This window comes from Parasteatoda tepidariorum, chromosome 6, assembly GCF_982258835.1.
Source record: "Parasteatoda tepidariorum strain Cologne lab strain chromosome 6, Ptep-v5.0, whole genome shotgun sequence".
NCBI classification, from domain to species: Eukaryota; Metazoa; Arthropoda; class Arachnida; order Araneae; family Theridiidae; genus Parasteatoda; species Parasteatoda tepidariorum.
In genome coordinates this window covers 26,131,851-26,159,057 of record NC_141760.1, presented here as the reverse complement: position 1 = coordinate 26,159,057, position 27,207 = coordinate 26,131,851, and the positions used below count along the sequence as shown (strand labels likewise).

At 29.7% G+C, this 27,207-nt stretch overlaps 1 protein-coding gene across 1 annotated transcript in view; it reads left to right on the top strand.

Moving 5' to 3' along the window:
- Positions 1–27,207, top strand: part of LOC107450170 (NACHT and WD repeat domain-containing protein 2-like) — a 147,872-nt gene that overhangs the window by 97,061 nt on the left and 23,604 nt on the right. Inside the window, exons 9-19 of the mRNA XM_071178889.2 lie at positions 807–1,013; positions 2,892–3,750; positions 9,437–9,612; positions 10,754–10,850; positions 15,374–15,489; positions 18,058–18,175; positions 20,651–20,908; positions 22,437–22,560; positions 22,650–22,837; positions 23,772–24,115; positions 26,385–26,562. Of these exons, the coding sequence (XP_071034990.2) occupies positions 807–1,013; positions 2,892–3,750; positions 9,437–9,612; positions 10,754–10,850; positions 15,374–15,489; positions 18,058–18,175; positions 20,651–20,908; positions 22,437–22,560; positions 22,650–22,837; positions 23,772–24,115; positions 26,385–26,562 (2,665 nt within the window). The remainder of the gene's footprint in view (positions 1–806; positions 1,014–2,891; positions 3,751–9,436; positions 9,613–10,753; positions 10,851–15,373; positions 15,490–18,057; positions 18,176–20,650; positions 20,909–22,436; positions 22,561–22,649; positions 22,838–23,771; positions 24,116–26,384; positions 26,563–27,207) is intronic.

Below are 27,207 nucleotides of genomic sequence, written 5' to 3'. Positions count from 1 at the left end.
ATATGACCCTCATGAACTCATATTTTTATTACTGTTAATGCTCACAAATAAAATAAAATGCATAAACTGAGAAAAAAATAATGTCAAAAATACCAGAATAGGGTAAAACTTACCATGTGTCCATCTTTATGGGAGTGTTAAAAAGTTCGGTAATTTTTTGGCAATTAAAAATAATTAAAAATAAAATTTTAATTAAAAATAATCTCGGTAATTAAAAATAAAATATATGTTTTATAATAAGTGATAAAGTTTCTTAAATATTTGGTAATTTTAGCATGATACCTTAGAGCATGACATAAAATCCAAATAAATTTATTATTCTTCAGTTTTATACTTTTTTACAAAATGTGTGAGGAGCTATAATTTTGATAACTAAAATTTCCAGTAAACCATTGCATACAAATTGGTTTTATTACTAGAATTATGTTTAGTTTTAAACCAGAAATATCATTATAGTAAGGTAATTTTACCAAGATATTTTTCTGCGTGTGAAAAGAAGCATGATAGTGAAAAAATCAATTTGCAAGGAACTTTATTAAGTAGATCTTAACTCTAACACTTTAAAAATTAGTAACACTTAAAATTCACTTAGTGTCACCCCTAATATCAATTTCTAATGTCTCAATGTTTCTTAATATCAACAACAAATAAATCTTTCAATGTTATTGTAATTTGAAGGTTATTTTACTATAGAGGTTCTCACTCTATATTCAGTTAAGGTATAGATACTATTCTTTCATTGAATATTCTTATTAAAACACAGCAATGGTGTTCTCTTAATGAAAATGACGTATGTTGTCTTGTAGGAAGTAGTAAGAGAGTCACAAAGTCATTTAAGCAACAGTCGGCAGCATTTAAGGGTGTTGGGAGTATCACAGTCACTGGACAGTGACTGTGGAGCACTTCTTCAAATTCAAAATTTGATGATCATTCAAGATGAAAACCGAATGAGGCATTCACCCGTAATCGTCTATGGTCAAGATGGATCAGGGAAATCTACTCTTCTCTCTCAGGTGAATATATACAACCAATATGATCATCATACTAATAAAAACAAAACGTCTTGCATTTTCTCTTAACTAATTTTAAACTTAAATAAAGCAAATGCACTAAGTGAAGTAAATGAAAAGTAAAATCTAATGTAAAGGTTTCACGTTTTCGTTTATCTTTTCCTGTTACAACATCAAATCCTCTTTAATAAAGCCTTTCCGAATCTTTAGACCATTTTTGAAGAAGATAAGGTCTGTATGAGAGTTTCTCTATATCAAAATAGTGTCATAGAACAAGTTATGATCTTTATTAATAGCCATAATTTTAGCTGGGAAGTATCTGGGAGCTGCAATGCAATTTAAAAACTCTGAAGTCTTAGTCACATTTATACTACTGCCTTAAAACTTGGCGAGCTGAAAAAGGCAATTTTGATTTTGTATTCAAACTTATTTTTCGTGCAATATTGTTAATAATTCCTGAGAAATTGAATTGAAAACATTTAAAATTTGTTTTCTTAGGAACTATTCGACCGACCAATTTTGCTCAAATTTTGCATTTTGCCTTGCAAAATTAAGTTCTTTAAAATTGTGCAAGAAATTGTATACCTTGCAATTCAAAATTTTTGACCATTATTAAATAAAGTAATAAAAAATAATAAATATTTAGGAAAAGTTATTTTTTGCATGGAGTTATTTATGGCAAAGCGAATGTTATAATTGTGTGCAAAAATTTTTCAATTCACTTTCACGCAAAAAGTAAAATTAGCATTAAATGGTCCAAACTTTGGAGCACCTTCCTGACCAAGTTATTGGGACCATATTTCCCAGATTGCAGCTAACTCCTTTACTTTTGGGGTCAGAAATTCGAATCCATCGAAACAAAATGTATGTTCACTTAGAGAAGGTCCGTTTTTATCTCTGATTTCATTACTTAAAATATCGTCTGCTCTAAATAACTAAAATATTTGAAGTCACTACCTCGAAACATTAAGATTAAGTCCTAGAACGCGAGGATTCGATCATTAGATCAAAAGTTATTCAGGTTTGTCCATTTTTTTGCCCACTGTATATTACTATAAAAATATTGGTATTAAACAAACCAAGTCTTGGTTTTTTTAATCTTTACTAAGCTTTTTACTTTTTTAATAAATGTTTTGGAATCTTAAAAAACGGAATGAATTGCAATAATAAAGCAATTTTTTCATTTATTTGTTTGTGCGGAATATACTGACTCGATGGACACGTTTTCACATATCACGCGATAAATCTCTTGCGGTTAAAACAAAAGGGGAGCGAAATGAAATGAAAATATGAATTATCGTCATTCATTGTCAATTTTTTTTGTCCAATGCCCACCTGAATAATGACTTAGGTCATACAAGCACCTGAATCACAGATTTGTTGGCCACTCTTTCACTGGCACCCTATTAGGTGGGCCAACGTTGCTCCCACAGTAAGGACAGATAGTACATCCATGCCTTGCCCGGAATTCGAACCCAGAACCTTTCTGATGCAAGGGCAGTTCCCTAAGCCCCCACACAGGCCGGTTGGCTCATTGTCAAAATAGATTTTGACAGGTTGTGTAAATGTGGTTTTCAGAACCAATAATTAAAGACTAATTTTTAAATAAAAGTGCTTCAATCCTTATGACTTCCTAATGAAAAGTAATGGTAAAAAGTTATAAGGTTTTAATACAAATGCTCTGAATATCATTTTTATTAAACAGATTTTCTAACCTTTTCGTTAAATATCAATAACAAAATTCTTTAGCTTTCTTGAGTTTAGTTCACATCATATTAGAAAACGCATAACAATAATACTAATTTAAGTTATATTCTTCTTAAGTATTTCATTTATTTTATGGTGTTACAAAAGCTTAAAATTTTTTTGTTGTTATTACAGGTATTCATGTACTGTCCAGAGTGGCTAGGAAACGATGTTGTCCGCATCATTCGCCATGTCGGAAGAAGTCCTTGCACATCTTTCACACCCGAACTATTACGCAATCTGTGTCTCCACATCAGCTTATTGTTCGGGTTTGAAATAAGTCCAAGTCACTACAGTTTTGAACTTGGAAAGCTCAGCATATGGTTTCAAGACTTGATCAAGTTAGTGGAAGCTAAAAGTGATGACCTTGTCATAGTGCTTGACAATCTGCATTCTTTACGATGCGCGCCAAATAACCAAGCTTCCATCCTTGGCTGGCTTCCATGGAACCTTCCGCCAAACGTCCACATAATATGTTCCATTGCTGAGGAAGAGGAGAAAATTTTAGGTTTACTAAAAAGCAGAATATCAACCCATGAAAATTTCGTACACATATTACCGGTTACTGGACAATCGGCTTTAAGCATGATGCAATCCAATTTAAAAGATAATAAGTATTCCCTGACCCCAGAACAGTGGCAGTTAGTTAAAGAACAAATTGGAGATAAGTCTTTGAGTTCCTTGTGCGTGAAACTTTTATCAAATGTGGCCAAAAATTGGACCTCCTCCAAAAGCATTGCAGAAAAAGATGTGCCCTTAACACTGAAAGAATTAGTGAACTTATTTTTCATAGATTTAGAAAATAAATATGGTGTTGAGATGATACGAAAAATATCAACGTATCTCACGTGTACTAGTTTTGGTTTAAGAGAAGCTGAAATTGTTGAGCTTTTAGCTTCTACAGAATATGAAGGTCCTCAAATGGATAACGAACAAGATAGTAAAAAGTGTGAGTTTACAACAAGTAGCTGGCTTGACATAAAGAAAGAACTAAGTATGTATATTTCATTATCTATCTAGTTAAAAACGTTTTTTAGCATAATAACATTAAAACGAATAGCGACATGTATTGAAAAACATTTTATTAACCCTTTGACAAAGAATATTTTTACCAAACGATTTAGGTCAAAATAAGTGAAAGACAATTATATTTAGCATTTCAAAAATTATGCTAACGAAATATAGCATAAAACACAGGTTCCTTTTGGTGCTAAATGTATAATCTTCCAAACACGGCTAACTCCCAGGAATATAGATTTTTTTCCAAATTTTGCCCTTGTTTACAGTTAATAAGATCTAAAAGAAACAGTTAATTTTTGCTGAAATTTCTTTAATTTAAAAAATCAATTAGTGATGAAGTTTTGAATGTGAATGAAAAAAAGAATTCCAAACTATCTTTTTCGAATTTTATACTTTAGTAAAGATAGAAATCTAATAATCTCACAGATTTTCTTTAGTAACTATTAGACCGTTTTTTATACAATTAGAAAATACAAAAATGCATTTTTGAGTGTAAAGAACGTCAGAAAAAAAAATTCATAAAAAGACATGGGTGTCCCATCTGGGTCAAGGGGTTGATAAAAATATATTTGATAAAAATAATCTCATTCATGATAAAACTTTTGATAAATAAACATAAACAAATATAGCCCTATTTCTCAAAGAATATCTTATTAATAAGTCAATTTGAAGAAAGAAAATATTGAGTATAGAGCTTTTTATTAACCAATAAATGTAAAATGTGTGAGAAAAAATTCTTTAAAAAAACTGCTTATGTTTTATTTGAGTGTTGAACTATAAATGTCTTATATGAAACTGTAAAAATAAAGGATTCTTGCAGTTCGTTGTGCTCTAGGGGGTTACAGAAGTTAAGGCTCCTCAATATTCTGCTCAGTTGCATGATTGTAGCTATGAAGTCAACACATTGCACATATTTTACTTCTCGTACAAGCTGGTTCTTCTCTATTTGAAGCTGGGCTGGCCAAAAGAACCACTGAGGATCGAATCCCAGTCCTCAATGTCTTTAAGCACAGACCGTCATGGCTCTACATAAAAGTGTGTTATTTTAATTTTTGTGTTCGATTAAAGATTAAAATTTTTTTCTACTTAAGCTAATTTTGCATACAGAATGCATATTTATTCTCCAATGAGTCATTTTTAGGACTTGATAAATACGAATAAGTAGAAACTAGCAACTGCACCAACTGCAAGTGCTTTTCACACAGTAGGAAGAACTCTACGTTAAAAAACAGTTTGAATTGTTGTTGTTTTTTTTGCCAACAAATACCGTTTAAATCTGAGAAAGTACAAAACATTTTACAAGTTCCTGAAGCACTTACTTCTACTTTAGAAAATGTAAAGGAGCACTTTTTTGCAATCATTATCCGTGACCATTTTGAGAAGTTCAATCGTTTCTAAAGAACATTAAAACAAATGTTTTTAATTCGCTAACACAATGATGCGTAGCTAATGTAACGAAATCTCATTTTTTTAAAGTATGCATCAGTTAAAATTTATGTTTCGTAAAATGGAAATATTTATAAAAAAAGTTCATGCTACATTGAGAGTGCGTATCGTTTATTCTATAAAAAAAAACATGAAAAATAACATACTCAATTTTTTTATAGTACTTACGGATTTCATAAAAATTATTCTATGCTTTTTAATCAAATGCCTAAACTTTGCGAATTTTCTGAAAAATAAGCGAATTTTTTTAACGAATAAGAAACAAAAATATTGGTATGTAAAAAATCATATAGAAATAATTATAAACTATTTTTTTATTCTGCAACAACCGTTATGTTCGCAAAAACTCCTGAAACAATGTTTCAAAAGAAATAAAACTATATGTATGAATCTTGAAAAAAAAAGCATGAGTAAAAAATACAATGCAAATTACTGAGCGTAAAAGATTCATCGTAAAATGCAATCTGTGGTTTATTTCATCAGAGGATATAACCACACATAATTATAAAGAAAAAAAATAGAAAAAGAAACCCTAAATTTAATTAATTACAAAACTATTCTTCCAGAAAATTTGGAACAAAGAAAAGTAAGCTCAACACTCAACCGGAATAAGTGGTGTAGTTTTTATATATATATATATATTTTAATAGAAAAAGGAAAAAATTAAAAGAGCGCTTTTTAATGTTCTTTACCACGTAAAAAGAATTTTTTTCTCCTTAAGATTGCATTCCTTGAGTGTCATATAATTAAATTTAAGTCTTAAAGGAACATTTTAATGAAAAGTTTTGTGAAAAAAATATATTGCGATATTGGTGTTAAAATTTCAATTGAGTATTTGCAACTAATTACTTGGTCGAATATAGTCACGTGGTTGCGCACGACGTGTCAACCTTACAGGTTAAGCTTTAGTTTATTTAAATGCTGAATCAATTTTCGGATCAGATTTGATTGGATACCTGAAAGCGACGTCTCGCGTGTGTGTCGAATTTGATTGGCTGATCTATGCGTGACGTCAATTGCAAGTATTCAATTACAGGATGTTATTTTCGGAAAAAAAGTTTAAGAAAAGGAAAATAAATTTTCACTTTTGAATGGCTCAGAATTCAACTGCGTATTTTATCTACACATTTTTAATTACTTTCGTAAGGATGTAACTTTTACCAATTTAGCAACTTAGGTAATTAAATTTTTTTCGAGAAAATCACTATGATATAGTTTTGCAAAGGCATTCATATTCCTTATTAATATATCATTAATCGTCTATTTTTTAACGATAGTTTAGGAATTGTATCATAAGATTAAGGGGCATTCTGTACTTACATTTTTCATAAATAACCTAAAGTATCTTTTATATTTTAAAGATGAGAATAATTATAGAACCTTCATTTATTATTTTCTTTTAAAAATGCCAAGAATGTATTGACTATTTTTTAGTTATTTACTATTTGGTTAAGTTACTTACAATTTTATAAGAAATGTACTTATTGATTCAGCATAACTATAGTACTTAATGGTATTTTCGTAATTTTGAAATTACGTTCTGAAATTTTAGAAATTTACCAATTTTTCAACATAAAATATAAATATTTCAGGATGGTTGTAATAATAGATTTTTATTTTTTGGTGGCATTTAAGGTGTTTAGTGAAAAAAATATTGATAAATTAGACACAAGAACTAATGAGATACAAAAAGATCATTATTCTATTTTTAAAATTTTTTCACAAAATTTTTTCAACCATCTAAACTATTTAAATCGTTTAAACCATCAACTATCAACCAAACGTTAAACCATCAACTATATAAATCTTATAAACCATTTAGAATCACGCTAACTCCGGAATTCTACCTTATGTTTAAAAAAAATATTTCTACGTTATTGCTCAAAGTTTAAATCGATATTTATATTACTAGTTTAGTATTTTCTCTTAGGGATGAAATAACATTGCAGTGAATTGTTAAATTCGATAGATTTGATTCTGATTATTTACTGATAAATTTATTTTGTACCACTGTCCCAACCAAATGAAATCTTTTCAACATAAAACATTTTTTTTCTTCAAGATTTATTTTATCCTTCTGCCCAAACTAGATTTTTTAAAACTTCACTCTATTCTCCATTGCAATCTGTTGTTCACAAATAAATAATTTTTTAAACGTCGGTTTTAATTTTTGTAGAAACAAAAATAAATGAATTAATTAATTAAATAATATATTTATTAATAAATTAATATATTAATCAACTAATGTTAATTTTCATTTTTGTCATTAACTGACCTCTAAGCCACAATTTCTATAAAATAATATTTGACTATTACCAACTTACTACTTACTTGAAAATCTCAATGAAAATATTTTCCTGTGAAATAGTTAGGTCTTGGTTAGGTTCAGGAAGAAATTCATAGCTAGTTGATAGGATTAAGCATTGTACCATGATCCGTTATTCAAAATAAAAACACCTCATAAATATTAATGAATAGATATTTGAAAAAAAATAAGCAAAGGGAAATAATTTTAAAGAATCAATTTTTTTAAACCTATGTTTTCCTGTAAAAAAAGTAATTACAAGAGGAATTTATTATTAAAAGTTACTTAGCAAAATTTTTACTTTTTTGGCATTAATGCCTTATAGTAATCTAATTAATACTAATCCCTTATACTAATCCCTATCTCTAGAGTCCGTAATACTAATCCCTGTCTCTAAAATCCCTGTCTCTAAAATCCCTGTCTTTAAAATCCCTAATGCTAATAGTAATCCCTTTCTCCAAAATCCCTGTCTCTAAAATCCCTAATGCCAATACTAATCCCTGTCTCTAAAATCCTTAATGATAATACTTATGCCTGTCTCCAAAATCCTCGCAACCAGAAGTGTGATAAAACTTGAACCTTGATTTGATAAAACCTGAAGGGCCTCATTGATCTGCAAGGTTTGGTTTGTATGTCAAGCCGATGAGTAGTAAACATATATGGCAACGTTACTTTTAAAAAGCAACGAGTAAAAGTACAGTATTTTTAAAAAAAGTAACGAGTAAAAAGTAAAAAGTTCTCATTTTAAAAAGTAACGAGTAAAAAGTACAAGTAAAAGTACAAGTACTAAACAAAAAAAGTAACGATTTAAAAGTACATTTCTAAAAAATCGAAAATTCAAAGTAACCTAAAATTTTATTGAATAATATTCTTATGTTCTTTAATGTTTTTGCAAAATTGTTGTTATTTATTTAATTATTTTTAATTTTGAAAGTTATGGATATCAATTTATTTTTAAATTCGGAAGAATATTATAATATAATTTTATAATATAATCGTATAATATAATTTTAAAATCAAATATAATTTTAATATCAAACTTTTTATGGATTTGCACGAAAAAGAAATTTTATCAATTGATTTTGATTTTTAGTTTATTATTTTTATTTATTTAAATTACCATTGATTTAAAATTGTTTTACTCTTTAGAAACGTGTTTTAAAAGCACAAACATAAACAAAGCAAACACGGGGTTTCAGATAGCTTTGAGCTAGTGATCTTTGAGCTAGTAAAAAATAATTGAATGTGCAGTATAAGTTGAAACAGAAGGTATTTAAACACGAAGTTAGCTATGAATGCATATATATTGCTCATTAATTTTATAAATTAAAAAAACATAAGCAGTTTTTTTAATTTAATTTTTTTTAGAAAGCTTACCGAGTTTTAGAAAAAAGTAACGATTTCATTCGATATTTCCGTTACAAATGCTTGTACTTTTTCTCTAAAAAAGTAACGAAAGTACAAGTAAAAGTACTAAATTTAAAAAGTAACGAAGTACAAGTAAAAGTACGTACTTTCTACTTGTAACGGCGGTACAAGTAACGAAAGTAAAAGTACTGCCATATATGGTAGTAAATAAACATGCCTGTGAAATATCCGTTCTTTCGCCTATTAGCTTGGTGAATTGTGTTTGAATATTATTTTCAAACTCACTATAGGTTTGTTGTCTTTGACCTGACAGAGTAAAGAAACAGCACTCAGACCTCTTTCACATCCTGTTGGATGAATTGACATGCACGATTAAAGGAAGTCATTGATCTGAATGTCTAATTTAAACTGCTTGTATCTGTACTTTTGATGCATCTATGTAGTTTATAACAGCTCTATAATAACTCCTTCCGTCTGTATAAATTGGTTACTTTAAAATGTGGCACATTTACATCTTATAAAGAAGTGTACTTTTTTTTAGGTGTGTTAATGAAAATGTATTACGTTGATAAACGCCCTTACTTGTACTGGAGTCACACAACTATTGCAGATGCAGTCAGAGAACGTTATCTGCCCACAAGTGAAGATTCCAGGGTTTGCCATACTGACCTCGGAAATGCCTTTCACTTGGGATTTCTTATGGAAAAGGAACAAAAGGTACATTTAAGTTATAGGTTAAATTTAAACGCAATAATTAAAGCAATTAGGTTCAGAACTTAGGATATTATAAATATGTAAATTTATCTTTATTTTAAACAAATTTTCCAAATTTTGATCTCATCAAAGATATTTATTAGTATGCAGATTTCTCTTCTTGGGTACCATAAACTCAAATATTTCTTTATCTATTAACAACGGTTAGTTACAAGTATTATTCATTTTTTTGGTTACTTTAAGTAATAATTTAAGTAGTGGTGAACTTTTAGTTGTTCGTTAAGTTTTTTTTAGAATAATCTTAGTATTCTTATAGAAATAAAAACTCAGTTAAGAATTAACTACTTAGTCTTTTTTTTAGCCTTTATAAAATGGCTGTAGAAAATTTAAACAATAAACGTTGATATGGTGCAGCATACTGTCATGCCAACTATTGGTGACGGAGCTTGTCTTTTCCGAAGGATACCAATTATCATGGTTTTCCTTAATTAATATGGATCTTAATTTCAATTATGGAATTACGTATAGCTTTCAAAAGGTACGGAAAAGTCTAATATCTAAAACTTTTATGAAGTTTTCTTTGATTTGTGCACCCTTTTTAATTATAATTACACTTTTGAAATTTTAAAATTTTGAGAGAGCACTCTATTAAAAAGACAAAGCAGCTTGGTTGATAAATAGTGTAAATCCTTCAACTAATTTAAGTTAACAGTTTTGTAAATGATATTACTGCTCGGCATCTAAAATTTACTGGTTATTGATGCGTATTTTCTTATGTTATGTTCCCATTATATTTTACATGCTATGTGGGGAAAAAATTATGTAAAATTTTTTATCATTCATTACAGTTACAATTTTCAATTCTGTTACGTATATCAGTTATTTTAATTCTTCTGTTAATTATTTTATAAAATTACCCTCCCTGAGTAAATTTTGAAATGTTATCAAACTAAAATATGACGAACCGGATACCTAAAATGTGGGGAATACTTCAGTTGGCTTATCTAGGAATACCGGCTGGCTGCTTTTGGCAGTTTGAGGACACTAGTTTTAAGCTATGAATCTAATGAAATTTGGTATAAAATTGTATAATACTGGTATGCGGGTTGTGTTTTAATTAAATGGTTGATGTTTTCCATTGAAGGGTTCACCGATGGATGAATCCAAGTCAAAGAGAAGGGATGACTGGTCAGATATGTTGAGAGAGATAGACGAGCTTTGGTATCATCTCATGCTCAGTGGTCAGTCGAATGATTCAGTGGTTTGTTGTCATGTCATTTCCTTTCCTACCTTCCTCCATTCATTTTAAGAGCACTTTATCATTCCTATATTTAATATTGATTTTGCACTGAAATGGTAATGTTTTTTTTTCTTAGTTTAAGATATGACTGATTTAATCATCTGATTTAGTCACATATTGTTAAAAAAATATTCACATACCTAAAGAGAAATGGTTAGTTGAAAAGAAAGAAACTGTATTAGTAAAAATTTGAACCAGAATATTTTCAAAAACTTACTGAAAACTCAACTAAATTATAATATAGTACTTATTCTTTTTTTTTTGAGACACTTTTTTCAATAAAGACTGCTGAGAACACTAATGATGAATCATAATTTTTTTTGACATGCTACTTCGTCCATGCCCATACGTTGCACACGTATATAGGGCGGACCCATTTAAACATTCTATAACAAAAAAAATCGACGCACTAAGACGCGCAAAATAGACGCTCGATCAGGCTGGACTGATGCCGACTAGAGACGTCGAATTTTAGCGACGAATCCCGCTTCGAACTGTGTCCTGACGATCATCGAAGACATGTTTGGAGACACACAGGGCAGAGGGGGGATCCTGCCTTCACTATTGCACGCCACACCGGCCCTCAACAAGGCATTATGGTCTGGGGTGTCAATTTCCTTTGACAGCCGGATTTCCCCTTTGGTTATCATTAGAGGTACACTTACTGCACAGCGGTACGTCGACGTAATCCTAAGACCTGTTTTGCTAAAGTTCCTTTTGCAGTGCCCTGGGCAGGTTTTTCAGCCGGGCAATGCCAGACCACATACGGCACGTGTTGCTATGAACTGTCTGCAAGCTTGTCAAACTCTTCCCTGGCCTGACAGATCACCAGATCTCTCTCCCATCGAGCATGTCTGGGATATGATGGGAAGGCGATTGCATCTGGCACGGAATGTTGATGACCTCGTTCGACAATTGCATCGAATTTGGCAGGAAATACCGCAAGAGACCATGCGGGAGCTTTATCGGGCTATGCCACGCCGGGTGGCAGCTTGTATCCAGGCTAGAGACGGGTCAACACCTTATTGAACTTGTTGCTGTAACTCTGCAATAAATTATTCAATTGTTCTGAAATTTTAATCATTCACTATTCTATTGTCTTCCTATCCACCAATTTTCGTTTTAATCGGACATTTCCGTCTTGGGGCGTCGATTTTTTTGTTATAGAGTGTACATCCATTCATTCATCCACAGATCGTAATTTTGACCTGAACCAGAGACCGATCAATCTTCATTTCAGTGCCTCAGAGGTATAATACTTTATAGCATTTCACACCAAAAATGATGACACCAAAATAAATTTTAAAAAAAACATATTTTACTTATGTAGAAAATAAGTTACAAAAATAATTTTTTGAAAAAGTGTATTGTTGTTGATGATTTCAATTAAAGAAAAAAGGAAAATATTTAAGTTATTTTACGTCTATTAATTACATAAACTATTTACAAATTTGAATTTTATATGTTCCATAAAAAATAAAAATAAAACTTTAAAATTCTGGCTAGAAGAAATACTATCATGTCTTTAGCTTAACACTGTATTTTTGACACTTTGATTATGATAATATAATTCTTCGGGAAGGGATCGTTTTATTTTGCCAAGCAAGGTTGGTAGGATTATGATTTATGTTGAACTCGATTTTTCCAAATTCTGATTTATGTCAACCAAGATTTTGTCAAGATAATGATTTTCGTTAACCTTTAAGAAAATAAAATTTCAGATAATTCCAGAATTCCTGATGCCAAATATATATCAATAAAAATTTGGTTAATAATCCTGAAGGAACAATTTGAATTCTTCTGTGATAAATTTGATTTTTGGTGTGAAACGCTATAAAGTATTATATCTCTGGGGATACAGAATTGGAGATCGTTCTCTGGTTCAGATCAGAATTACGGCTTGCTAATGAATGAATGGATGTATGAATGGATCCTCTTTGTAACCGGATGTGACGTATGGATGTGACAGAAGTCAAATTCTTGACTATAGATAGCGCGACTGGAAAGCAAGAACAAACGAACCACCTTGCCTTAATGACATACGACAGCAACAACAACGCTAAAAAACAAATTTATAATGCCAATTGCTGCGTTTTCCAACGTTTCATAAAATGGCATGAATAAAAAAACATCTTTTATTAAAACATTATAATATCAATTAGACATATAAAACAAAGACTTATGCAATAAAAAAAAATCTGCATTTGCAATAAATTAATTCATGTCCGTTAAATTTAATTGCTTCTTCCATACAATACTCATTAACTAATTGCGACCGGAAAAATATCATGAAGATTGCTTAAAAGCCCACAAATAGTTTTAATTATTATCAATAAAATATTATTCAAACTAAAGAAAATATTTTTTAAAGTTATATTACAGTTCGGAGGGAAAATCTGTGCTTATTTTGCTTTTCTCAAATCTTTGCAATTAGTTTGAAATTAAAACTGCTCTTAAGCATCAAAATAGGCAATTAAAAACAACAAGATAGAGATAATTATTTTTAATCGTTAGTTTCTGTTTGAAAGGTAATGAAAAGAGCTCATTATTTTTGTGGTGATATGATTTGGTCAAATATTTGATTCTCATTAGTTATTTATAAATATAATGATCTTTTATTGCACGCGAGTTTCCTATGCGTATGAATAGGTATTGTGGCATTCTAAATAAAAGTACATGCTGACATAATATTTAATTATTTTCAAAAGTTTATCTCGTATCATTATTGCGTATTTAAATGTTTTCTACTTTATACAACTTTCACATGCTTTGTATAGTAAGGTATATTTTTTTACAATTTGCAATAAAACACAATTTTTAAATTTCCTAATACAGGGGAGAATTTATTTCCTGTTGATAAACCTAGCAAATTATAAGAAATCTAAAGTTATTCACAATGATTTCATGACATAAATAATATAAATTATAATTTATGTCAAATATATCTTACGAAAATTAGTTATAATATGTATTTTAACTTAAAATTTATTATACATTTAGCATTATTATTTTAAACTCAGTACAAAAAATTATTGCTAAAAAAAATTTGAAAATATATTACACATCTTCGCGAAAATGGAATATTTGAAATTTTCATTCAAAATTTTGCTTACGTTTTGCGCCAATAAGATTATTCCTAAATTATCTCCATTTTTCAGCAAAAAAACTACATGCCTCGATGGTGCTTCGATTTTCATCTTTCCATCTTTGCGAAAAAAAATGAAATAGGCGAAGCGACTTATGTAACAATATAAGTCAATTTTATTGGCATTATTTGTGTGATACAAACTGGAAATGGTTTTCGGAAATTTGTTGAATACGAAACTGTAAATGATCAATCCATCGTGATACTTGATACTTTAATACTTTAATTGAATAGGAAAAAAAATTTAAACCTTTTTTGAAATATTTGCTAAAAGTTTAAATTAAGATGAAAATAATTCTATTCATGACATATTTAATTAAGTGTGGTGTTTTACCACTGTCTTTGTATGTTCTGAGTTAAATGTTCCATCTTGTGGTAAATGAAATGATCTATTTTATTTAAAAAAATTCCAAACGGAGAATTTAGCATGAACACATTTTTTCTATTATATTTTCTACATAAAACACTTTTTTATATTTCATTACGAGAACTAATTATATAATTTGAAATTTTCAAGTTTGACATAAACACTTTTAAAAAAAGTTATATTATTATATTCTGCAAGACCTTCTTCTATATTATTCTGTAAGAATAAGGAATTTTATTACAACAGCATCTTATTTTTTGATATAACATGATATAAATAATATATATTTATATTATGAATTTTGATATAACATAATATAATTTGGATATAAATAATATTTTAATATTGAATTACCTTTTAGAATAACAGTGAGTTATATTATAATTCTTAAAGGTTTTCTTCAATAATAATAAATTAAATTAAAATTTCTTCAATGAGAGTGATTTATATTATAAAAGAAAATTATTTTATCCTTAATGATTAATTACAATGTTATATTAAATTTCCTTCAATACTAGTGTATTACATAATGACTGTTTGTTTGAATAATCATGAATTATATTATAATAGTTATTTTCTTTAGCAATTTCGAATAAATATAAGTTTTTTAATAAGTTATATAAAGGTTTCTATAATACGTTACATCTAAGTTTCTGTAATAAGTTTTTAGTTAATTTTAGTAATACAGAAGTCATTTAATAAGTTGCTGCAAAGTTAGCAGCAAATCGAGAAATAATTGGTAATGTATAGCTCCTAATAGTTACGCTTGTATAATATTTATTTCCGACATACAATTGGAAAATATATTTGTGATACAAACCATACTAAATCACTCCACAACTGTGATCATAAGAATTATTAGTTAAATCAATCATTAAAGCCTTTTTAAAAGTCAAGAAATTTATTCAAATCTAAAAATGAAAGAACAAGGTATTTTTTCTTCTGATTATAGGTGATCAAAAAAAGTTGAAACAAGACGCCGTTTGCAATTTCGATTTTCTACTTGCTGCCACACGAGGAGCATCGATAAGCTATACGAGAAGTATATTGGAAATCGTACGTTGTCAGGTAATATTCTAAAAATATATCGTACAAACATTAACATCTAAAATTAGATTATTTATTCAAACTTAGTTCTCTTCAATTTATCATTATTGAATCAGATTCAAGAATTAGCAATATTTCTTAAAATTGGATTTCGTTTTTCACTTCTTTCAAATTTATAAAGCACTTTTTGAGCTTTGAAAATAATTATTTTAATATAAGAAATACCCAAATCAATAACGATTGTGCACTGTCTGGCCAAATGTATCCAGGCACTAGTCTAAAAGGAATTGGAAGGTGGGGATGACTTTAATGGTATGCCTTATAACCCATTTCTCCTCCTGGGGTTGGAAACAATGAAACCTGATATACACCGAAGAGCCATTACATTATGACCACCCACCATCTATAACAATGGGCTCGCCCAGGTTTTCATGGTTTCTCGCCCAGCAACAATGTTTTCATGGAGCATATTAGGACCCATAATCCTCATAGAACAATCCCTGACGTCTGGAAGCTACTTGAACATAGTTGCAGGCCAGGTTCACCCATTCATGGCAACAGTTTTTCCTGCGGGGGATGATGCTTACCAACAGGATAACATACATGTCATAAGGGTCGAATCGTCATGGATTGGTTCGAGGAATATTCCAGTGACTTTCAAGTCTTGGCCCCCAAATTCACCTGACCTTAATCCAATACAGCAATTGTGGTCCTTATTGGAAAACCGAATTCATGCTGCCACGCTACCCCCTCGCAATGTGAGAGAATTGCAGGACCAGTTGGTGAGCGCTTGGTACCAGTTACCTCAGACTACCTATCAGTACCTTGTGGAATCAATGCCACGGCGGGTTCTAGCAGTTTTGTGGGCTAAAGGTGGGCCTACATGTTATTAGCAGGGTGGTCATAATGTAATGGCTCTTCGGTGTATGCGGGCATTCTGAACAATGTTGCTGCCCTAACTCTATGACAGTATTTCCGTAAAGTGTCATTTCTCTTCCAGTAGGGTTGCTCCAATCACTCCTCTAGACTTACGCTGACATGTTTTGCTGAAATGGGTGTTCAAAAACTAGACTGGCCTGTTTAGAGCCTCGATTTGAATCCCACATAGCACTTTAGGAACGAATTAAAATACAGTTTATTTAGCCAACAAAATCAACTGTCCTAATTGCTAGAACATGCTTCAGTTCTGAGGGATGCCTGAAATTCAATTCCTATGACAATATCTCAAAAGCTGGTCTATTATATCGTATTTTAGTCGATTTGATTAACGGAAATATTTGATTGAACGGAACGTTAACTTTTCAGTTTTACTTACATATTAATTTCTTAGCTAATTGAAATTCCTTTTCTCAATAAATAATTATACATGTGTTGAAATACTTCTGCTTTTTAATAAAACTGGGCTAGCCTATACTTACCAAAGGGATAACTACCAAAATAAATAAGGAGTCACTCTTACCCCTCCCTTCATTCTAGGTATAGGGTCACGTTTCTGTAAGGCTAACACATGAATGATTAAATAAAATATTGAATCAAATAATGAAAAGTGAAAAATATTCAGCACTTTCAGTAAGTTATTTTTTGAATTACAGATTAACAAAAAACGAGAAGAACCAAAATGGCTCTATTCGTCGTTTCAACTTTATAATATATGACTCGACTCTCTTAAAGCCCGGGATTACCAGTATCCAGGGATTTAGACTCACTGAGTCCCTACTGCTGGATGTCAGGAAAAATTTTGCTCTGATAGTGTATAGTAGATAAAGTGCAAAAACTGTACATAATTGAATTGATAAACTAATGTGGAGTAGTTATGTAGAGACTTTTTTTTCATCAAAGTGTTGATATATAGGATCAAATTTCCAAGTTAAACGATATCATATCCAATATTTTTGATTATTTTTTATCCGTCATAATATTATCAGAAGTTGCATATTCAAATTTACCTACTGATGACTCAAGTTTTAATGATACTTATCGTTTTATCGTTGCATACGATATTTTTATGAAAAGAGTTTTGTTTTTAAATCTATTTTTTGAAAAATAAATAGTTTTTATACGCAAAGCAATGTAGTGAGATTATATTTATAAAAATAAGATATTATTATTATGAACATCTTATACATATTTTGCTTTCATGCTTGGTTATTAATATTGTTATTATTTTTATAAAAATAAGATATTATTATTATGAACATCATATAATTATATTTTGTTTTCATGCTTGGTTATTAATAGTTTTTTATCAATTGTAGAAACTTGAAAAGCTTGCAATAAAACTCATTAAAAATGCAAATTGGTATCTTTATGCGTGTTTTTTTTTCTCAAATTGTTAAATGCCTATTTTATGATTCAAGTTTTTATTCTTATAATAATTTGAATAGTATAGTAAGATTTTTTAAATTCTTCATAGATTCACAAGCAATTTTTATTGTACTAATAACTTTTGATTTATAAAATAAAAATTTAATCAATGATAATTTATAAATTGGATATATTGAAGATCATTTTAACTTCTAATACTTCATACAGTTTTATAGCCATTTCATACAGCCTAAGCTAAATACATACATTTGTTTTTGTTTTTAGATGCTTGATTGGGAGATAGAATTATTGTACAGTATGACAAAACAGTCTGTTGATGTTCTCAGCCAAGATCCATTACAGTTAGCAACGGAAATTCTCAACTGGCTAAAACCCTTACTAAGTAAGATCGGTTTAATTACTATGCAAGGTGATTGTAAAATAATATTGCCAGCCTATGATCCCCTTGCAGAAAATGCTCTCAAGAGAACGGAATAAATTCCGTATAAAGGTATTATAAGTTATGCGCTTTAGAACAGTGTTTAAAACAATTTTCCAGTTCTCATCTTTACAATATAAGTTTTCATATGGAAGCCTTTGCTTTTTTGCTAAAAATTGGTTCCTATAGCAATGGAAAACAATGGCATTAGGCGGAGGTGAAGAAAAAAAAATTTTATTACAGAAAAACTGTACAGAAATTCAGGTCTATTGAACACGAACTGAAGATGAAAGGAAATAAAAAGAAAACACACCCTGTAAAAAAATTCCAACTCAAATTACGGCACAAAGTACCTGAACTTTGGATACATCATCCGTAAAATTCATTTTATCATAAAATCCATTTCAGCGTAAAATTCATTTTTACCTTAAAATATTATGTAGTAGTTTTTACAGAAATATTTATTTAATTCGAGTGATTCAGTGATTCTACGGTACTTTTTATTGTAAAAATTATTGTATGTCAGATTTCTTGCTCCATAACATGTTCTGATTGAAATGAATTTTACATTTAAAAGTACAAGTACCGTGAGTACCGGTACTTTATACTGTAATTTAATCCGGAATTTTTTTGCAGTACACATGCTACAACGTGCTTTCTACAGATGTGCTACATCTTTCTAGTTTCACCACTGTCTGATTTTACCGTAATTTGTGCTGAAAATTTCTTTCAAATTTAGCGTTTTATTTTTATTATGGCTGTGAAGTTTGTATAGAAAAAATAGGTGTTCTTATTTGAACATTTTGAAATACTGTCAGTGTAATCACGTGAATAGGTAATCATTTGAACAATATTTTTGTTAGAGACCATTATTATACTATTGCATATTTTTATCCTCGAACTCCCAGTATTTCATATGTTTGAAAAATTATTTTACACTTACCCTGTTTCTTTTAATCAATTTGTGTAACTTTAATAGTCATGTACAGCATTCGAGAACTTAATGAAACGAACTATTTTTAGGTATAAAAGTTTTTTCACAGCATAATGTTGAATGAAAAAGTCGCAATGATTTTTTTTTTAAAGTAATAAGCTTCATGCATATCAGCTCGAAGCACCAATTTTCTATTCAGCTTATTCAGAAAGCTTGTTTTAAGCTAATGATCTTAATTTGAACGTGTCAGGGATCAATTGGGAATTACGTATCAAAGTGAAGCACGTTTCCTTAAGAATAGAAACGCCCGTGTAAATATAGCGGAACAATTAACTTAATTACTTCTTTAAAGCAATACATTGGAGTAGATTTGATCCATTTTTTAATCATATAGGTTTAAGAAGTTTCCTAATATTGACAACTGTTCGGGTTTAATTACTAATCATGAGCAAATTTATACTAAAAATAACTTACGAAATGAAAGTGTTCGTTTATAAGAATCTATATATATACACGAATTATATATATTCAATATCTTCATTTAAAATACTGAATGCAAAATAACTGTTTTTAATTGTAAATAAATAATTGGAATTATTTTTTCTTAATAGAGTGCTTTTATTTGCGTTTGTCTTACGTTAACCTTAACAAATTTTTATTTAAAATTATTTATTATTTGCTGGATTTTTCTCACGCATGCCGTGCAGGGCTCAATTAACGTTATCTTTAGAGTTAACCATAATTCTATGCAAAATATCTATATTGCTAACTAATTACTTTAGTGAAAAACATTTAACTAGTATTTTTTAGAAATCGAATATTAAGTATGAATTGAAAATACAAGTTTGTAGCTTAAGGGACTTACTTTCAATTTACATTTTATCCGAATAAAACTGGAAACTTTATCTCCAAATCAGATTTGCGTAAGTGCAGGGAAAATTTTCGGAATTTTTTTTAAGTGAAAAATTGTTAATTTTGATTTAATCAGTTTGTTTGTTATTTTTAGTTTGCTTTAGTTGCCATTCAAAACAAAAATAAATGCATCTCAATCGTAGGGATTGGTAAACGAAGCCAGTAGAAAGCGGGGCTTACTACCACAGCAAAAGTAAAAGAATTATTCATAAATAAGTATTTAATATTTTATAGAAAATAAACACAAGAAACCTGCTTGCCAAGAGATTGCACTAACCCCTGCACCATCCTATAATACCGTGTAAATAATTTTCAAATGATATAAAAAATTGAGAGATAACTCTCACAAAATACTGTGATGACACATGAGGGAAGAAAACAAAGTCATAAAATATTTGAAGCTTCACGTTTAGTATTACTCACGTGATTTCGAGACTATTTTGTTCTGAGTTTGTTCTGATGTTATATGATTGTGAAAACTAACGAAATGCAAGTCAAATATTGCTCAAACGTCAAAAAAGCAATTTTTAGTTTTGAAAACATAAATATGTAATTTTTCAGTAAGTACAAAATAATATTGATTCTTTTTATAGATGGTACAACTAAGACAATGGACATGCTTGTAAGTAGTGCAAGAGAGTGGTGTAATAACAATATTGTTCCTGTCCTTGTGCCTCAGAATAGTTGGCTTAACCTTACTCTGCCTCCCCAAGTGACCATGATGACCTGCCTTCACCCTCTTAACAACATGGTCAGTACGCCTGACAGTCAACATGCCTTATGCGTATCACAAGAAACCAATATAGAAATGTATCATCTACCGTCAAGAAATTTAGTTCGTGTTTTCTCAGGTAAGCATGGTTCATTATATTATGTATATTAAGTTTCGGGATAGCCTGGCTGGTAGGGAGTTGGACTCGCGTTCGTGAGAACAGAAGTTTGAATCCAGCCGGCCAAATATCCCCGTGTATGACTGGTGAATGTTAAATTTGTCGTGGTCACGAAGTCTTCTGAATTCCCATAATTAATCAAAACCTCTGGGGTTACTTGATCCAGGAGTTCCCTTGTCTCTCTGATTGGGTTAAAAGTTACAAGGCTATGGAGATGAATATTGGTAGACGTAAACTGAAATTGGGATCGACTGTTCAACAACAGTTTTAAAGTTAAAAAATATATATATTTAATGGTTATTAGTTCTATGGTTATAGTATCTCGTATAGTAATTGTTAAAACAACGGTTAAATATTATTTATTTGTTATTGCTAATTATTACCTATATGTGTATTAACAATAGCCAAATATGTTGTTTAAAGTGATACATTTATGAGAATATATCACATTGACCAATTATAATCAAAGAGGGCCAATTTTATTTCTAAATCTAATAAAAATTTATAAAACCGCCAACGCTGTAAAAAATTCCGGATCAAAATTGCTGTAAAAAGTATCGGCACTCAGGGTTACGGTACTTTTTTATAGTGAAATCGATTTTTACCGGAACATGCTACGGGAACAAAAAAACTGATGAACCCTAATATTTACAGTAATAATTACTACAAGACCTCTGAATACATCTAATTGAATAAAAATTATTATTAAAATTACGTCACGGTATTTCACGGTAGAATACATTTTACGGATGCTGCACCCTAAATTGCAGATACCCAATTCCGTAACTTGATCCGGAATTTCTTACAGCGCAGTATTCTCAACACTGATGACTTTCTAAGACAGCAATTTCGATACTTCAATCAAAAAGTGTTTCACATTATAAGAAATTCCGGATCAGATCACGGTTAGAAGTACCGGTACTGAGGGGGACGGAATTTATAACTTAAGATCCATTTTTACCTGAACATGTTACGGAATTAACAATCTGATAAACCTTGAGTTTTACAGTAATAATCAAAGTGAAATCCGTGAATCACTCTAATTTAATAAAAATTACGGGATGTAACTTGATAAAAATGAATTTTACCGTAAATTAGATTTTACGGATGTTGCACCCAAAATGTTGGTACTTAATACCGTAATTTGATTCTGAAATATGGTATATTATTAATTATTTTATATTAATTAGTACATATGTTATGTGGTAATCAATCCAATTAATCAGTTATCTCTAACAATAACCAATGTTTATTAATAATAACCAAAAGCGCAGATAAAAGTGATAAATTCATGAGAATTTATCTCGTTGATCGGTAATGATTAACGATTTGCAATTTAGTTTGGTAAATCTAATAAAAAGTTTTAAAATTGCTCAGTATTCTCAACACCGGTGATTTCTCGAAGAGTACATTTTTCATGATTCATTCATAAAGTGCTTTCCGAATTTTTTTTCTTCTGATAACTTATTTGTTAGTTTTCTCTTTTTAGAACACAAGGAAAGAATCACATGCTTATATTTAACACTATCTGGAAGATTTCTCATCAGTGGATCCAAAGACTCAGAAATTATTGTTTGGGATGTGGAAAAAGGCTCTTTTATTCATAAACTAAAGTAAGTGATCAACAAGTTACTTAAAACAGTAAGAAAACTGTTGCGTTGTCATAAAAATGGGTCCATTAATTTTTCTATTTTTTTTCCAGCCATCACAGTTCTGGTGTTCAGTGTTTGACAACCACCCACTCTGAAGAGCTTATAATAAGTGGATCTGATTCAGGAGTAGTTATAATCAGTCGACTAGATAGCAGTCAAGTAGTCCATAAGTTAGAAAATCACAGAGGTGTAATTAGTACCGTAGCTGTAAATTCTGGGGATGACATTTTCGCATCAGGTGAAAAAAATAATTTCTTTTAAAAATAATAATATTAAAAAGAAATTAAGATCATTAATATTAAAATATAGTAATTAAGAACACATAATTTAGTTTAATATGTAAACGTGTACTAACTAAATAAACGTATAATTTCATTAAAAACTATATAGTTCCAAATGTATTAATTAGCATCAAAAAATATTTCAAATGGTGAATCTATAAAGGTTTATCTTAGTCCGTATTTTTTTTCTATAGAGCACCAGTTCAAACACCTTATTCGTATTCTTCTCGTTTATTTTTAAAAATTAATATTTCTAGCACTTTTAGCTCTTGTTTCTTACCATTAACTAAAAACCATGTGTAACTATTTAAGTCTGTATTCTATATACCCTGTAGCAATAGTTAAACACACTTAATATCATATTTTTTATGTAGCTCTCGTGTCAGAAATAGTTCTACTTTAACTTTGCACTTTTTTTTACTTATTTAATGTAGCTAAGGAAAGCTATTTACATGTTCTGTACATTCAATAGAAACGCCGTATCCCCATATTAAGGCGCTATCTAGATTTTGTAATACTTCCGCACCCGGCTCGCACCGACAACAGGGCAGACATAAGATATCCTCAGTGATAGACGGATCATGGGTTAGAATCCCCTTGCCATCTAGCTAACAGTGGAAGATTTTCATTGTTTTCCTCTCTATGTAAAACAAATGAGGGATATTTCCATCAAAAAGTCCTCCATGAAGTAAAATGTCTCAGTATAATTGATACAAAAGTTCCCTGGTCTTCTGGATTGGATACAAGTCTATGAAGTTGAACATTGACAGTAGTGAACTCAAAATCGGGTTGACTGTTCAACGACAGTTATAAAATAAAATAAAATGAGGTAAAACTAGTTTGTGAAAATTCGATAGAATGTAGGTTTTTTATTTATTTATATATTTTCAGCTTCGACAGATCGATGCGTATGTATCTGGAGTCTGGAAGACTTTTCTCTATTGAACACAATCCACCTTACAGCTCCAATAACTCACATGGACATATCTTGGGACTCGACATTTTTGTTGCTAGCTTGCACTGACCAATCAGTGCATGTGAGATCTTTGACGACAGGTTCTGACGTGCATTGCCTGTATGGACATGCCGCAGCTGTGACATCATTATGTTTTGCGAGAGATAATTGCAGATGTGTAGTTGGCTGCAAGGATGGTAAAGTTCACCTCTTTGATATTCATTCTGCTAAGTTGCTTCAAACACTCAGTGGGCATAGTGATCCGGTGACCAGCATACAAGTAAGAAATCAATTTATTTTATGTATTGAAATTTAAAAATTAAATAATATTATTTCATTTTCCTGCTTAAGGAAGGATAGTTCATTTTGTATTTATTTTTTATCCTAATATTGACTATACTGGATTTTTTTTATAATTAATTACTCAAGTAACAACATTTTTAGATGTCAGATTTATTAAAATTTAAAAAAATTAAGTTTTAGTCATTGGAAGCTAAATAATTAAAAAAGAAATGTAAATAAATATTTAAATAAACAAGAGTTTTGCATAATAATGCTAATACAATCACGACATCTTCATTTTTCTGTAGGATGATATTTTTATCTAATTCAAATCAAATTAATTATCATATATTTTAATTAAACAATTTATATTGTCATTTCAAGGTTCTCTCATTAGCGAGTAGATAGTCAAGATTTACTTAAAATATTCTACGAATTCCGTGCACGCCTGACTCTCCCTGCCTATTCTACATAATCTTCTTTTTAACTGGGAATTTAGTCAATACTTTTGACTCAATGTAAAGATTTATTCGCTGTCGTACCATATTTGTTCACAGTAAAAAGCCGCGGGAACATGACTTCGAAATTGATTACTGACTGTTTTTGTATTTAGATTACAATTCGGGATTACTTCCGCAAGAATATTCTTATATGCATTAGAAATGTAAAATAAGCTCATTTGTAACAAAGGCAGTATGATTCATTTGATTTTTTTTTCCTTATCGTGAAACATTTTGTATGGAGGTAAGACAACAATATGTTTTCATTATTCGGAAGTAACATGCATTAATTAGCTTTCTGTAGTTTGCCTACGGATTACAATGTTCTTTTTACAGTTATTATTATTCAAATAAAATACATAAATCAACCAAGATATATTTATTTGAAACACTGAGAAAAAATTATGGTCAAAGCTACAAAAATATCATAATATCAACTATGTTTCTCGCTCTATGGGAACACCAAAAAGTTAAATTATTTCAGTGTTGATAATATAAACACTGTAGTTAATGTATTCTTTCCAAAATTTAATATTTTAGTGAAATGTTTCTTAAGAAGTAGATCGTTATTACACAATTTCATTAACATAAAATATAAAATAACATAGCAAAGGAAGAAAAAAAGGGGGAAAAAACTTTTTTTCATGCATACGTAATAAATTTTTTAAAGAAAAAACTTGTTTTAAACATTTAGTTATCAGGAAAATAATTTTAATATTAACACTATAGAAATTTTTTTTCAAGTATTATGTTTTAACTATGAGACAACTAAAGATTAATGAAACAAATCTTCGTCATAGAAAGGCTGGATATATGATAAATTGCGAGTGATAAAACGCATGTTACTATTTAAGTTATCAGGCAACTGCAGGACTGTTAAGTGTTCGCGAAACATATCACTTAAAAGTTAAATAAAACTCTAAATAACAAAAATAAAAATTTAAAGAAATTTGAGCTAAAATATTTTTTTAAATCTAGTTTATATCAAAAAGTAGTCCAATCTTTTTTTGGCGGTAAAATTTATTTGTATCAATCAGAAAATATTATTTGTAATTCGTATTTTGTCAAACACAATAGGAGCATCCCAGAAAGTCAGTATGATATACAGATTTCATTTGTTTATTTTACGTTAAAAGGTAGATATAAGTTACACTTATAGTGATTAAGAAACTGTTGAAACTTGTAGTTTTGGCTGAACAGAACTCTAAATAAAATTTAAAAACTTTAATTCGTCGGATAGTGGACGGATTTCAAATTGATGATTAGTTTTTTTAACGATAATATCGCGATAATATATCTATAACAAAACAGAATAGACGATAAAAAATTGTCTTGTACTGAGATACCTTGTGATATTTGAGCGCACTAGTTAGTCGGACGGAAAAATTCCATTTATATAATTAAAAATTGCTATCAATTCAACATGTAACTCTATTAACATGTAAACATTAATTGAATTTTCCTACTTGCAGGTGGTTCAATTAATTTAATTCCACCTCTTGTTTGTGGATATATCATTATGATCATTAGATATGATAAGTCAATTATCTCGAATATTTAATTCAAAATTATCAAATTTAAATTTTTAAACTTTTGAAAATATCAAAAATATAGCTACACTGATCGGAAGAAAATATTTATAATATTTGTAACAATAAATGATGCATTTTTATGCTTTTTCACCTTGAAGATAATAAAAGAATTTTAAAATATGAGTAAAGTAAGCAACTTTTTAAAAGATTTATGCAAAAATTTTTAATTTTGCAGGCTCAGGATAATGACAGATTTTTAATAACTTGTGGTGGAAATAAGATTGTCGTATGGAATTTCTTTTGTAAAAGAACAGAGATGTTTTCAACAAAATCCCGATCTAGGAAGGAAGAGAAACACCAAGAACCAGTCACATGCATTGCAGTTTCCCGTGACGGATCTTTAGCAGTCTCTGGTAAGCGAGAGATTTAATATGAATCTATCAATGTCAAATCGTTGATCAAACTTCCCCACACATTTTAAACATATGTGCGATTTTTAAATATAAACATAAAAGTTTTGAGAGTTTTAAGTAAACATTTTATGAAAAATTACCTAAGTTCCCTTAAATAATTTAGAAATCATAAAATATATTGTGTAATTATCATTGCATAGTACTGAGCACACATATTTTTAATTGAAACTCTTATTTTTGAATACATTTCTTGTCTTAAGACACTATGAATGCTCTGTTTATTCATTAATGACATAAATGAAATGGTTCTCATCAAAAAGAGGGATTTTCTATTTTAATATATTGACAATAAAAACAGTCTTGTGAAGGTAAAACAACCATGTGGTAACAAAAATTGTTTTCGTGTCATGGCTAAAAAGGAGAAAGTATTTATTCCAAGTGTTTATGAACATAAAGTATGTACATTTTGAATATTTTAGTACCACAGTCCTCAATCGTGAATCTCGGGATTTAAAATAGTATTTTCGTTTGCCTTCGCTTAAATATTAATTTTTGACACTTGATGAGAGTATTTTTATACTTATTTGACAAGGATTTCAAAAGGATGGTTACGTTATTCAACAGCTAAAGACGTTTGATATATGC